This window comes from Caloenas nicobarica, chromosome 15, assembly GCF_036013445.1.
Source record: "Caloenas nicobarica isolate bCalNic1 chromosome 15, bCalNic1.hap1, whole genome shotgun sequence".
In the NCBI taxonomy this organism is placed as follows: domain Eukaryota; kingdom Metazoa; phylum Chordata; class Aves; order Columbiformes; family Columbidae; genus Caloenas; species Caloenas nicobarica.
The window spans coordinates 2,492,847-2,507,893 of NC_088259.1; the positions used below are offsets into that span (position 1 = coordinate 2,492,847).

The window sequence follows — 15,047 nt, forward strand, 5'->3', positions numbered from 1 at the left end:
TACCCAAATTCACCATGAATACCAATTGGAGGGGGGAACATCTTTTACATCACAGTTCTCTTACTTCTGAGTCCTGCTCAGTCTTTGCAGCCCCGTCAGGAACCTTCTGTGTCTGGGGAGGACAATCTCTGTTCTAGGTACAAAACACCTTCTTTGTGGCAAAGAGCTGCTCTCGCAGCGTCCAGAACAGCACTTGCTCTGTTGCCAGCACTAGGAGTTAAATACAATTTCAACTTGACTGGCAAAAAAGGTTCCCAAACAGCACAAACTGGTTTGTACCCATGCTGTGTATGCCGGGATCTCTTTGGAACACGCTGGTCCAGCCTCAAAATCCATTTGTTTGGGGGTCTTTTTGTAGTCGCCTTCCAGTTGTTCCACAGCTGGGGCAAGTACTAAGTTCTGTCTGTAGACTAAATCATATTTAAATACCTTAGAAAAAATAAAACCACCAGTATAGTTTTGTTTTAAGACTGATAGAATGAAAGTCATATCTACATTTTCCATGCTTGTATGAGTATTTTTCTTTACCATCTCTTCTATCAACTTAGGGAATGATATGCTGATATAGGCAAATAGGAATTTTCATTTTAGGATTGGTAATGCTTCGGTATTGAATTGCTTATTGAATTACAACCTACACTTTGGAAAGATAAGGGACCATCTTTGAGCAGAGCACTCTGACGCCACTGCCTGTCAGGCTGCTGAGCCAGCTGACACGTCCCGACCTCCCGCTCGCTGGCCGCTCGCTCTTGTCCGCACATCACTCCCTCAGTTTTGGTCTTGCTATTCCAGAAAAATATTTTACATTTTTCCTGTGAATTTCTACAGGAGATTGTCCTCATGTTGCCGTCTGTGTGGCGTCAGACAAAGCACAGCCTGAAACATGAGTCGGGTGTGTAACACAACCAAGAGGCCTCGTTTGCTCGCTGCCCTTTGGGGACAGTAAGGCAAACGACCTGTCTTTTGTGATGATTGCTAACATGATGTGGTTCTGTGTCCTTCCACAGTCATTCATCTCATAGAGATCAGTTTGTTGAAGTGGCTGCAGCACAATTTCTGTTCAGACTGCATGTCACTCCCTCTTCCTCCAGTGCGGCTGTTTAAAGACACTCTTGAGTTTTCATGAAGTCCTTAAGATGCATCATATTCATTGCTACATTTATAACGATACTAGTTTATGAACAAAACGAAACCTCTAGTTCTTTTTAACCTGTACTTTTCTTCCTTTCTAGATAGGAAAGCTGTTTTCCACATCTCATTTGACGCAAACAGATGGACGAGCAGTATCATCACTTCTTCAGGGTCTTCAGAAGATTGAAAAGCTTTTCTTGAGTGGAGCGTGTCGTGGAGGTGAATGGAGGAGTACAGACCAAGGACGTGTTCTTCTGCTGAGCGGTTCAGACTTTCCAGGCCTGAAGGTGCAAGAACCAAGGCATAGCTTAGAGTAGCCCTAAAGCTTCTTTAAGTTGTGCTTGGAAAGCAAGTGTTTCTACGTGGCTGTTGGAGTGGAAGGGAACATTTTGGTGTATTTAAAGCACGTTTAGTTCACACCAGTTTTTCTGTAATTGTCCTAGGCATGCTATTGTCACAAGCAATGATCTGATTCTTTCAGTATCATTCTTTAATAAAATTTCAACATTTAACCTTCCTATGTCTTTTTAATTATGTCTGAGTAAACTGCAATATGTAGATGTCTTACCATGTTCATAAAGTATAAAACTAATATGACAAAGGTCAGAGATTTACAGTTGTTTTTTTATTATTAATCAGATATACACTATTCTTTGTACTTCTGTTGTCTTAGAAGCTCTGTCCTGAATGTGCACTGTGCTGGGTGCTCTACAGAGCCCACCTACTCTCATTACAGCTTCATATACAGCTGTCGTGCTCAGGGATACGCACTGGTAGTAATATCACAACATTGCCATAATAGTATCCCTGTGACCTATTGCTGTAAACTGAGGGGCATTAAATGAGTGTTTTCTCTGACCTGCAGCAATTGGATACCCTACTACACAATGAGTTATTAGCCAAATAAAATGTTTTGATATGGATTTTCGTGATTAAAATGGATGCAACTACAAGAAGGCATGTTCTAGCAGATTCACAAATGAAAACCTTCCTCAAGATGTCTGTTGTCTGATCGAAGATGAAAATCAGAGAAGCAGGAGTGATGGAGTATATGACTAGAATGAAGATCATCCATAGATCAGTTTATCTGTGACTACATTGTTCTCTGTGTTGTTGCAATAAAACCATGTGTTTCTGACCTCTGCAGGGAAAGGTATTATATTGTAAACAATTTGAGAGTTCTTAACCAAGAACTGGTTTTGATGTGTGATTATATTGCAATTTATCTTAAGCAAGTTAGCTCAACTGGGAATACATCACCTAACAGGAGGTTTATTCTGAACACAAATTTAGATTACTTTTAATTAAGAAAATTCAACTAAAAGTTATGTTTCAAGTTGTGGGGAGTATAGAGCTTTTAAGCTGGATGTAAGATAAGCAGTGCATTCAGCTGGTTTAGCACAGTAACAGGCGATGCTTTTATATTGTTATAGGTGTGTCCTCAGTTATAACTTTATCTGGTGATAACATTGTTTTGGTAAGGAAAACGCATCAGCAACTTTAGAGCTAAATTAACTGTGTTTCTTTATGTTTTAGCATAGCAGGTCAAACTGTTTCACCCAATGAATCAACTTACAAAACAACCCCAGTTTTACAGGCTCATCCTTTCTCTGGTGCTCGTTGGTGGCCTGGATGCCTCCTGAGAATTGGGAAGGAGAAAGCTCAGGCAGGTCTCTGACCAGACCTGATTATTTTGTACAGATGGTGCAAATGAGCAAAAGTTGTTGGATTTCTCTTGGGACCATTCCCTGCACCTACAAAGCAAGGGTGGTCCGTCCTTCTTCACCCTCCTGTCTTATCCAGGTGGCTGTTACACACTGAATACAAGTTTTACTTGTTACTTGGTCTTGGGGGATGAAGTTGAACAGGAAATTAAGGAGCTTCCTCTGGTTGCCTGACCTTGTTTCTGTACGAGTAGCAAAGTATCAAGCTGGGCTGTTCGTTCTCCCTTCTGAATCTTGCTCCAAGAAGATGGGCGTGATTAAAAGTGCTGTTTGGACGTGAGCTGTGGAGAACATGAAGGTCAGAGACCTCACTGCACGTTCAAGAACTAACAGAAACAGTGTGAGGGGTACAGGCTCCTGTCAGGACTCCTCCGATCAGCTGAGTGGGCAGTTTAACAGCGGCGGGTCACAGAGCACAGCGAGCACGAAGAGCCACCACAGCTCCGAGCTCAGGCTGTGCGAGGAGATAAGCTCGCTCTCAGGCAAGGCTTTCATACCTCGATATTTTCTTTTCAGAGCAAATCCTAGCCCACCCTTTGAAAAGAAAATTAACAATGTGTTTTCTTCCACGCTATGAAGTTCCGTACCACTTACAAAAATAAAGAGAACTTGTTGCTTAACAATTTTGTTAATGTAAACTGACCCTGCAAGAGAAATAGGATAATGAATCCGGAGCTGAGTTTTCAAGCATTCTCTGCTTACAAAATGGTCTTAGACTTTTTTCTGCAGTCTCCTCTTCCCACAAAATGCATGCTGTACCCTCGCCTCGGACTTTGGACACTCTCCTAGCAGGGCGGAGAGGGCGGATGACACAGGCGCGCTGGAAGGAAGAGAACTACAGCTGTGTCTGGGAGGAGACTAGAAGAAAAAGAAAGGCGAGAGGATGAAACAGCAGTGAGAAATCTTCGGCCAGGGCAGGGAGCAGGAAAGGGAGCTAAGGCCATTCGACTGCCTTTCAGCAAAGGCTTTGAGATGACGAGCAACCACAGCATTGAGAATCGGAGTATTTGCTGAGAAGCAGGAGGAGCTTCTTGTCTACTGTCAGTGAAGTCACTTCCTTTCCTAGAAATTCTCTTTAGCTCCACTTCATCTGCTCCAGCCACCACCTCCCAGCACATGGCTACTGCAGTTTGAGTGGCCTCCTGGCCGTGTAGCCTCCCTTAGGATAGCTTTTCAGCTTTTCCACTCCAGTGTTGACCTGTCCTCCAGCTGTGCTGGATCTGGGAAGGTCCATCTCTTAGTGAGTCCCTTTAAATGCAAGGAAGAAGAGCTCCCCAGCCACAATTTTCAATGCTCCGTGGCATCCTCACACACTGCTGTTGGTCAAAACAATCTTTCAGAACAGGACAGCAGCAGCTGTTTTCCATAGTTGTCTGTATTTCCAGATACAGGTATTTCATAAGGACAACTAGGAAAAGGTGCATTTCTGTTCAATAGTGGAAGAGCTGGTCAGCTGTAGTTGTTGATGTACTTCCTCAGGTATGAGCCATCATCTTTCTGGGCTTGGTGATCATCTCAGAACTCTTCCTAGTCGTCTCACAGGTGATGAAGGAACCAGCAAAACCGTGTGATCTGCTGGACCTGATACTTAAAAAGGAAGAACTGGTGGGTAGTGTGAAGATCAGTAGCATCCTTGGCTGCAGCAACCGTGAGATGGTGGAGTTCAGGGTATATGTCAGAGGGGACAATAGTGAGGTCACTACTGTTTAATATCTTCATGAATAACCTCAATGATGCATCCAAACGTACCCTCAGCAAGTTCAAAGATGATACAAAAAATGGAGGAGTGGTTGATATACTAAATAGTGATGCTGCCATTCAGAGAGACCTCAAGAGGCTGGAGAAATGGGCTGACAGGAACCTAATGAAGTTGGGCAAAGAGAAATGCAAAGCCCTGCCCCTGGGCTTTATTGGTGGCCGACAGACTGGAAAGCAGTTTTGCAGAACCTGGGGGTCCTGTTTGACACCAAGTTGACCATGTGTCAGCACTGTGCCCCTGCAGCACAGATGGCCGAGAGCACCCAGGGCTGAGTTAGGAAGAGCGTTGCCAGCAGGGTGAGGGAGATGCTCCTTCCTTTCTGCTCAGCACATCTGGAGTGCTATGTACAGGCTTCCCAATACAAAAAACTTGAAATTCAAAACCCGACTGGACAGAGTCCTGGACAGCCTGCTCTACTTGACCTTGCTTGATCTGGGAGTATAGACTGGAAATCTCCAGAGGTGCCTTCCAACCTCAGCCATTCTGTCAGATTCTGTTTTCCAGCTGTAAAGTGGACTGGCACTTGTTTTGGGCAGAAACAAGTGACTGAAGGCTATTTAAGACTAATTTAAATGAAGGTAGTGTCTGATTTTATGTTCCTGATAAAGGTTTAACACATAGAGGTGAGTAACTTACATAGATTTGTATGCAGACTTACATAGAGACAAGTTCTTGACATACTGTCTGGGATACTTCAACAAGAGGGAAAATGTCACCAAATTGATGAGGGAAAAGGTCTCCAAGCACTTAGCACAGGCACAGCCTGTGAGCCTGTGGTGAAAGACCCTCAGGACAGAGCTGACTTTGATGAGGCTCTTCTGATGAGAGTCAGCTCTGTCCTGAGAGACTTCTACCGTGGACTTACATGTGTGAGCGGTTGTGGCAGCAGTGAAAATTATACTTTCATGAGCATTTAAGTGATATAGGAGAGTAAGTCCATTCAATTTTCAGCAGGTCTTTGTGTCTTTAATTGTTTTTGCAAATTGCTGCATCTTCTAAGCCTGAATGTTTTTGAAAACCCATGAAGAGTGATCAGTCCTCCAAACCTTACCGTGAAACTACCTAATGCATTTTATGCTATGCTGTTGGGTGTATTATTGACTTTATTGACACCAGATGAGAAAAAATTATTAGGTCCCCATTCCGATTTCCCAAATACAGAAATTCTGGAATTTTAAATACATGCGTGGCTAAATTTTAGCCCACATATGGTTTTGGACATTTGTATTTGAACACCTATTAAAAATGCATTTGTGTATTTTAACATCTTGCATATTCAGGTGTTTATGCCCTCCAGCTCACATGTTAAGACAATTTAACCATTTTGATGGGGTATGTATGACCAGTTGAGCACTGTTTGTTACTGGCTTTAGGTGTCTTGAGATGCTGGCAAAACACGCTGCTGTGAAGATTTGCAGGTCCCCCAGCCTAGGTTGTCATGTTTTTATGGGTACTAGTGAAGCAATAAGTATTAAAAAGTGGAGGTAGTCCTATGTGAATCACTGTTGCAACTCCTGTTCCAAAGGGAGCTCAGCTGTCTACACAAAACTGGACTTTGTTACCTCTAAGATAGGTGCAGTCTGGAGATGCAGTGGAGATGCGCTGCTTGGAGATGCTGCAAAGCAGCCGCTGAGCTGCCGCTGCCAAAGTGCCAAATGCCTTGCCAAAAAAAGCAGAGAAACCTGATTCAGGCAGAATTGAGGGCTCAGGCATTTTATTGGCATGGGGAGACTCTGGCATCTGTCTTTGTTGGCTGCGTCTTCATCCCTCACGCAGCATGGCCTGGTCAAGGTGCCCTCGTGGAGCAGGACATCCAGGGACCACACTAGATCAAGGAGATGAGGGTCCCCGCTCCATGGGACTGAAGAGGAATACATGCCTGTAACATAGAGTAGAAGGTACCCCTGCTTCGCACTCCTACCAGCTTCTGGACCAGACAGGGCTCCTCAACCTTCTCCTGTCAGGAGCATGTCCCTTCTCTCCTTCCTCCTCCTCCTTCCTCCCATTGGGATCCAAGCCAGCCTTTCCCTGTGTGGCTCTGCAGGATGGTGCTGCTGGTGCTCACGTCCTCCCGCAGACATGGCAGTGCCAGGAGTCCAGCAAAGCAAAAGCACATCGAGGAGCCTGTGCTAGAGGAGATGGGGTTGCGCCAGGTGCTACGTGGGTGTCAGCCCTGGTCTTCTCTGTCCTTCCTTCTGCCTTACAAGGTGCCTTACAGATCTCCTCTAGGATTTGGCAGTCCAGGTCAGGTCAGAGCACAGCACTAGAGGACTCAGAAGGGGGACAAAGCTCCCTTCCCACCACGTGTCCTCGTTGATGAGCACACTGGCAGTGCTCTCACCTCTCCTGGCAGCTCCCAGTAAGGAGGCAATGGTGTCAGAGCCCTCTGTTTTGTTGGCCATTTTCTGTAAAGCCTCTGCAAAAGAGTCTGCAGTTGTATCCTTTCACTCCAGGCGGCCTGTTGTACCTGGGCTGAGGGTGCTCATGGTGATGGATGCTCATGGGCAAGGAGCCTCCTGCCCATTCTGTGGCAATGACCGTAAAACCTGCGCAGACTTCCAGGACTGAAACCACCTCAGGAGCTGACCCTGGCACTGTGACCTGCTGTGCAATAGGACAGCGAAGTGTTTGCTTCTTGCTTTATGAGGAAGCGGGGCTTGGGGTTGCATCAGGCCGTGGCTGTGTGCTAACCTGGCTGTCCCTTCCTTCCGCAGGGAACGATCTCTTTCTGGTGGCAGTCCATGAGCTGGGACATGCGCTGGGGCTGGAACACTCCAATGATCCCAGTGCTATCATGGCTCCTTTCTACCAGTACATGGAAACACACAACTTCAAACTGCCCCAGGATGACCTCCAAGGAATTCAGAAAATCTATGGTGAGCAACACTGTCTACTCATCTACTTACACTGAGCTCGAGTCTAGTGAGTATTTTACAGCTGCAGACAGATATCCCCTAAAATGCTCACAGCTGGTGGGCTGGATTTCCTGCCATAGCTGAACTATGAGCTATTGAAAGCCCTTGATCCACAGCCAAGTGTCAAACAACTGTGCCGGTGGCAATATCTTTGCACAAGTCAGGATAACCAAAGCTCTCCGATCTCACTGCTGCTCCATCCCTCACTATGTCCCTGATATCAAGGAGCACTAGAAAGGGAAAAACAGGCAAATAGAGGGGAGGAATGTGACGAACATGGAACATCAAGGAAAGGTAAAAGGTGTTTATGCACTCATTTTTTTCCCCGTATATAAAAGGCACAGAAAAAACGTTTGGATCTTCTTAGGGAAGACTTTACTTCTTTTACTCTCCAGCTGGACGTTGTTGTACAACATGTGCCAGAAACATATGGGCTTAAGGAAAAGAGAGAGCAAAGGAGGTGGAGGGATTATGGGAGAAAACCAAGGGGCTGGAGATGATGTGGCACCATGTGCCAGGGTCCTGGATACCAGGGTGTGAGGACAGGGATTTTCAGAAACTTATTGGCTGAAGGAGACTCTGAAAGCAGAGGGAAACACAAGTTTTAGGAGCCACAGTCAAGGGGAGGCTGAGCTGGAAGATGCTGATGGATACAGTCTGTGGCAGCCCATAGAAAACAGGTTTCGTCAGACATCCCTGATTTCATTATTTGAGGAAAGTTTGACAGAGAGGTTACTTAAAAAGTGTAGCGTAGAGCAACTATGCTATGTAGCTATGCAACATTTGCAGCTGCTTGACCATCTGGAGTCAACTATTAGCTCCTGGTACCAGTAAAGCAGATACTATATGAATAAGACCTGAAAAAAACCTTATAAAATGGTTCTCAGTGGGAAAGCTGGTGTTTCTAAGGGATTGCTTCTGGGATCAGTGGCAGACCTGACACTAGTTAACATTTACGTCGGTGGTCTGCCAGTGAATTTTAAATTACTGCCAATAGAATTTGTGCCAAGACCTATAAGACTCTAAAGCAGCACAGCAAGACTTCCGAGATCTAAGATGCATGTCAATTGTTTCAGTCTGATTTGATTTTTTTTTTTTTTTTTTTTTTTTTTTTGGTGACTGGAATGAGATTCAGGTGTTCAAACGTAGATGCCTAAAGAAGAGAAATCTCTTTCTGGGCTAGTTTCCCTGACTCCTGTCTGGACAATGGGAAAAAAACGGGCATTTGTAGAGTGCAGTTAGTTCATCTCACTGTGAGGCAGATATCCAAGTAAAGTCCAGCATTTAAAATAAGATGGCTTGAAGTACACCCAGAGGGAACTGGCTCTTCTCATTAGTGCAGCTGAAGATTTCTTCTTATTGTTCATTACCAGGATGAAGATGCATGGCAGTTGTCATACAGTATGCCATATGGCATAGTTTAACATAGTATGTGTTCAAATACTCAGGATAACAAACTCTGGACGGTTTTGAAATAAAGTGCTAATATTAAACTTGCATTAAGTAATATACTTGAGTTTTCATTTTTGAAAGCTGCTAAAATGGCATTATGCTCTTTCTATTTTGAAATGTTGAATTAGTTCCTGTGAACTTTGACTAGTCAGAAAGAAAGAAAAAAAAAGAATCTTAATTGATTGCTGACAGTGAAAGTGCAATCAAGAAATAATTACTGGTTTCTGTTTTCAGATACCTTTTTGGAAAGGGAACAGAGAAGGAATTGACAGCCGTGCTGCTTCACATTAGTGGTTCAAACCAGGATCAGCTGTGTCTGAGCTGGGCCCAGCTTTCCCCCAGCACAGCCTAGGCTGGGCCTAGTGCCCAGGCCTGAGCTCAACTGGGACTCCTGGGCCTGTGGGTGGAGGTGCAGGTGCCGGGGTCAGGGACACTGGTCAGGGACATGAAAGCCTGTTAGTGTCCTCAGAGCCCTGATAGTTTGTGAGAGCACCGATGGCGTCTTGTGCACCGCTGTGACGGAGCAGAGGGCTCAGTCCCGCGCTGCCCACAGCTCTGCAGCACCACTGCGCTGCCGCTTATTTGTCGCATGTAGTGACATTGAACTTTAGCCACGTCCTGTGTTAAGATTCTCTATTATGCAATATAATGTGCTTAAAATTTCAGCTCAGCGTGGAAAAAAGCAGTATGAATGAATTACTGCCTAGTGCAGGCAGGAATTAGGAATTAGTTTGTTGACCGTCATGGAATCACGCAGGGCTCTTCTCTGAGGCCTGTGGGTTGGGAACGGCGATGGTGGTTGTAGAGATAATGAGTCCTGCGGGGAGAAGCAGCAGCTTCTGCAGTAGGAGCTTTGATTCCCCAGGTAGACATTTCAGCCCTTAGCACAGAGTTATGGTCTAAAAACTCAGGTTTTGTTTAAAACTGGGTTTTACTCTTACGGTTCACAAAGAAAAGATGGAAAATGCAAGTCGTGTTTCTCCCTGGAACTGGAGATATGAGTACAGATCCTTTCATCTGATATTCTTACAGCTGAGAGGGGACTCCTGAAATATCCTTCTTGTAGCATTAACAGGAACATTCAACTAACATGTTTTATTTCCGCAGTGCCAATCTGCTTTGTTGTGCCTTGGGAATGCCAAAAGCCCGTCTATCAGAGCACCTGTCCAAAATCAAAACCTCCTGCTTTCTTGCAGCTTTGACGTTATCTACAGTGCAGCATGTGCTCAAAATTATTCAGGAACCTGTTATGCAAAATAAGTCAGAGCCAGAGCCACTGCCTGGCCTACAACCTCTTTTTTAAAAAATAAATTCAATTAAAACTTCCAATTTTTCATGCCACTGAAGTTGTTAGAAAAAAGAACAGAGGCTGTACGAAAGCTTAATTCCATTTTGTCTCCTTTTGAGAATGATGTGTTTCAAATGTACTTTTATGCTGTATCTGTGTTTATCCATTAGAAAAGAAATATGTCTAAATCTGTCATATAATGATTTGTTGAACTATTAAGTTATTTTCTGCTGGATTTATTTCAAAACTCACCTAAAGAGACAGGTGATGTGAACTCTTGTTTGTGTTTCATGCTGGTCATAAGGTCAATGTTTAAAACGTTATGTCCACTTCTGGGCTAATGATGAAAAGGCCAGTAGCTCACCGTGTGTGACAGAGCAGACTGTTACGACAAGTCAGCACTATTTCTGTCTTCTGATAGTGCTTCTTGCAGCATGTTCCTTGCTAAAATGAGGAAGTATCATACTGTTCTTTGCACATCTTTTTCAGATGGATATCTCCCATTGTACTTATGTGCCTGTGTCACAATTGACATGCCCAGGGAGGAATTAAACTGGAAATAATACCATTATGTAGGTCCCCTGGATATTCTGTTGACTGCCTCTTTTAATTTTGCTGGTGCTGAAGTCAGGGCTGCACGCAGCTACAGTGCAGATGGAGAGAGGAGACAAACTCAGCCGTGGCCTTGTCCCACAGCCCGCACTGCTCATCCTTCAGCACTGGTTCTCCTGTTCTTCACGTCCTGCCCTTTTGCAGTTGACAGTGAAACAGCCTTTCATGTTAGCAGTGGCTCTTCTGACACTATGTCTGGGGAGCAGAGGGGTTGACATGATGTGCAGGAAAAAGCTCATGTCTACACAGATGCTTGGAGCTGGTGAACCAGGCTGTTACCTTCAAGGCCCTTTCAAAGCCTAAGGTCATAAAGGAAAGGTCTCCTCATCACTCAAAGATAGACCAAATCATTAAGCGTGGAGACAGCCTCAAGGATCTGGGTCCTCATTGAAGATGTGTCAACCTCACACATCTTTTCTGCAGCTCAAAAGCAGAGTTCCCAGTCCAGTGTACATGCTGCATCCCTCCCATGAGGGCTGAGGTCCAGGGTGGTCATGAAACCACACCAGCCCTTGGCCAAGGAAGTAGTCGCACCAGCTGTGACATCCAGGAACCAGATCAGCAGGGCACAGTGTCCATGAGCAAATAGCACCTTCTGCCAGCCTCAGTACTCCTGTGCAGCACACAGGGGTTTCACAACCTCCCTCCCCTTTTCCCAATGGCAGCCCATGGAGCAATCCCAGATGCTTGTAACCTACGTGTATCTGTGAGATGGCTCATGAGGAAATAGCAGAAACACCTGATGCAAAGTGTTCCACGTGGTGACACTGCATTGTGAGTGGGACCATCAGAGCGAGCTTTGCTGTTGTGCAGGACCTGGACATGTTAGACGTGGGGCCGTTTTCTGATAATGTCCTCTTGAACTTGGGAAGAGAACAGAGTAACATCCAAGACCTTATCTGTAGAAGCTGCAAGATCTGTGACTTTTGGATCTGTACCCCATAGTGCTGTGCTTGTAGGAGGGCAGGGGAAGGAAAATATGTGGCAATAAGAGAGCTGGAGGGATCTGCCCTGGTGCCACATCCCTGTCATGTTGCAGAGGTTCAGTGTTCCCTCTCTATGTTACATCCCTTCATTTGCACCTGTGCTCCTGTCTGTGCTGAACCCAGGAGGAAATACCAGACTCCACCTCTGGTGCATCCACCGAGTCTCACCTGCTGTATGCCAGGTCTCCATTCCCATTCCTCCGAAAAACAGGCAGGGAGTAAGCGCCTGGTTCCTGGTGCTGTCCTTGTGGCCCACCTGACCAGGGAGGGCTCTGCGGTGACGCAGGGACTCACCCGTGTCCGCATCAGCCCTGGGGCTGCACGCACGGGGTGTGAGGGGAGGGAGCCGATCATGCTGACCAGCTGCCTCCTGACGAAGGGGGAGCTGAGAGGTCCCACCTCTCCTGGGAGGTTTCTCAGCTGATGGAGAAACACTGCTTTATGTTCTGGCTGGGTGTGAAATGCTTCTCTCATCCTACAGATCTTTCTGAGTATAAAAAAGTGTTCTGGTTTGCAGTGGAGCACGTCAGGCTTCTTAAAGTTTCGCCAGGGGGGAACTGGGCTGCAAGTGCCACAGCTGGAGCATCTTGCAGAGCCCCAAACTCTCATCATTTGCCTGCCTAAGCCTGGGAATTTCGGACTCAGTTTTCTTGCACTCAAAGCAGAGAACCCAACCGAAAGGTGAATTGCCTTGTTAGCGTGCCGAGGAGAGCGTTCCCTTTGGCTTCGAGCAGGGGTTTCAGGCATGGACAGTTGTCTCCCAGGTGAATGCTCTGTCACCTGTGTGGCAGCTGGTCATTCAGAGGGGAATGTCCATGACAGAAGGGCTCAAGAAACCTTTCTGCCACCCAGTGATGATGATGGGGGCCACGACTGCCCAGCCACTGGGGGTGCTGGGGGTGCTGGGGCTTATTCTGCAGACCAGAGTGCACTGGGGTGCAAAGTGCTCTGTGGACAGGTTTACTGAGTGAGCAAGGGAAGTGAGTCCTTCCTGAGCTCTGAGCTGTTGTGGATGGACCATCTCTTGTCCCTGAGATAGCTTGTTGGCAGCTACCTCATTTAACATGAACAGGAACCTCTCTCCACCGCCCTGGAGTCTGCAGAGCAGCCAGGTGGGTTTCTCTCACTCTCCCTGGCTCATTTGGATCCTGCATTTTGATTTGAAACCGTGTGCCTGGACAGCTGGTGCAGTCCTGCAGAAACATGCAGGCAGCTCAGCTTTGTACAACCAAGAAAACCCTGTGTGTTAGTCAAAAGCACAACTGCCTGCCTGTAGTCTGGATGATCGTTCTAGTCTTGGAGTGAATATTAAGAAGATAAAGACAGGCGTTTGTTTGCAGGTGGATCGTTTTCTCCCCGATCTGAAGGGAAAGGGCATCCTGTGCACTGGCAGGCTTGGAGAGCCCCCTGGCTCACCCGGCGCTGCTGTGACGATGCTGAGCCAGGCAGGATGCTGAGCCTCCGGGCAGGTGTTGTGCAGTTGAGGGAACACTCTGTCAATAGCCAGGAGGACAGTACAATTATATTTTGTCCTCAACTATCGACACAGTGGCTCCTAAATGCCTCCTCTCTCTGTGTTATCTTCACAGGTCACCTTGGTATTCAGATGGTCTACGGCAGAGGAAGCATGAAGGGAGGAGGCTAAGTGCCAGTGGTGGAAGTCACACTCTGAAGGTGATCTGCTGTGACCCAAAAGCTTTCTGACATATTCTTTGCCTTGCTTGTGATAGAGAGGAAGAAAATCTTCTTCTCCACACAGTGTCTGTAAAGTCCCAGCAAGTTACTTCCCTCCAGAACTCAGAGTTTCCAGCTCCAGGAGGTTTCTTACCTGCTTCCCATGTGGAAGTTGCTGCAGGTTCATGCGAGGTGGGGTTCGGCTCCGGTGCTGGGATCACGCGCAATAACTAGGGACCAGGTTCAGGCCCAATTGCAGACCCATGCAATAGCCTCTCTCACTTAATTTTTCTCTCACTGAGATTTGCTCTGACTGATTTTCCAAAGTTGCTTGGGAACACAGTGATAGAGGCTGTGATTTGCATGCGATACTGCCTGGTTAGTGATAGCAGCGATGGGTGTAATAATTTCCTTTACTAAATGCCAAGGTGCCAGCAGCTCTTAAGTAACTCTTTGTTCACACGGTCATCTCTGCTGCTCGTAAACCTGTTATATCCTGCCTTTAGCCATCTGCTTTGGAGGCAGGTTACTGTGATGAGATTCTGGAAACAGTAATGACCGGCAAACCATATAGAGTCGATTCATTCTGCTTTCATGCCAGGTTGTGCTCTGAAGTGGCTTAGGTCTTACGAGGTAGCATCTTTCTTCAGCAATGGACAGGCTGTGCTTCTGATTTCCATCCCCCGCACTGCAGACCAAATTCTGCCTGCCTAGCGCTTGGACCCGAGGATTCTCAGGTTGTATGTGTGCTCCTCTGCTCGTTGCATGTGCGTAGCTGCAGGATTACCTTCCACCTTTGGCTGAGTCCACCCTCACTCCGTGACAAAGAGATTAAAGATAAAAATTCAATCTCTATACCTACAAGTGGAGACAAGACCTCAATCAGGATAAATTAGAAGGCCCACAATGCATAAAAACAAGAAAGACAGCAAGGAAAAGTCCATGGCTGTCAGGGAAAACAGTAAGAGGAATATTTTAAGTGAAATGACCAGGTCTGTATCCAAGCAACTTGCAGTACCACCTGCGAAATGTGTGGGGAGCCTTGTCAGTGCTGGGCGGCTCCTTCAGAGCAATTTGCCAGCACTGGCCGGCAATGAGGACATACGGTGGCCCAGCTTCCATCATTGGTCCTGACTTGTGATCTCTTTCCGTTGCTGTAGCAAATGCTTCAGTTAATGCAAATCTCTGGTTCACCAGACCCGTTGCTGATTTTTGCTATCCTGACTGCAGCGTGTACAGCTGCTGCTGCAAGTTTACTGCATTCTGTTTCAGTGGCATCTTAGGGCTAATTAAAACCTTTACGTTGGTCCTCTGGTTGGCAGGTGCTATTTTAACTTTGCTCTTCTCTACAGAAGTCTGAGACAGACTTTGGGCACTTAGGTTGAACATGAGACAGTTGCACATGGCTGCTGTCCCGCAGGGCGGGCTGTGACCTGGTCCACGAGTGCTCCTCGCTTGTGAAGAGAGAGTGAATCTTTCATAACTCCCATCATGCATGAGATGTTA

The 15,047-nt window shown here is 46.3% G+C and overlaps 1 protein-coding gene across 2 annotated transcripts in view; it reads left to right on the top strand.

Moving 5' to 3' along the window:
- The window catches only part of MMP24 (matrix metallopeptidase 24), a 48,624-nt gene that overhangs the window by 23,120 nt on the left and 10,457 nt on the right, over positions 1 to 15,047 (top strand). The window contains exon 5 of one of the 2 annotated variants that reach the window (XM_065645833.1): positions 7,329 to 7,490. The exons of the other annotated variant lie outside the window; for it this stretch is intronic. Within the exon in view, the coding sequence (XP_065501905.1) occupies positions 7,329 to 7,490 (162 nt within the window). The remainder of the gene's footprint in view (positions 1 to 7,328; positions 7,491 to 15,047) is intronic. 2 annotated transcript variants of the gene reach the window in all.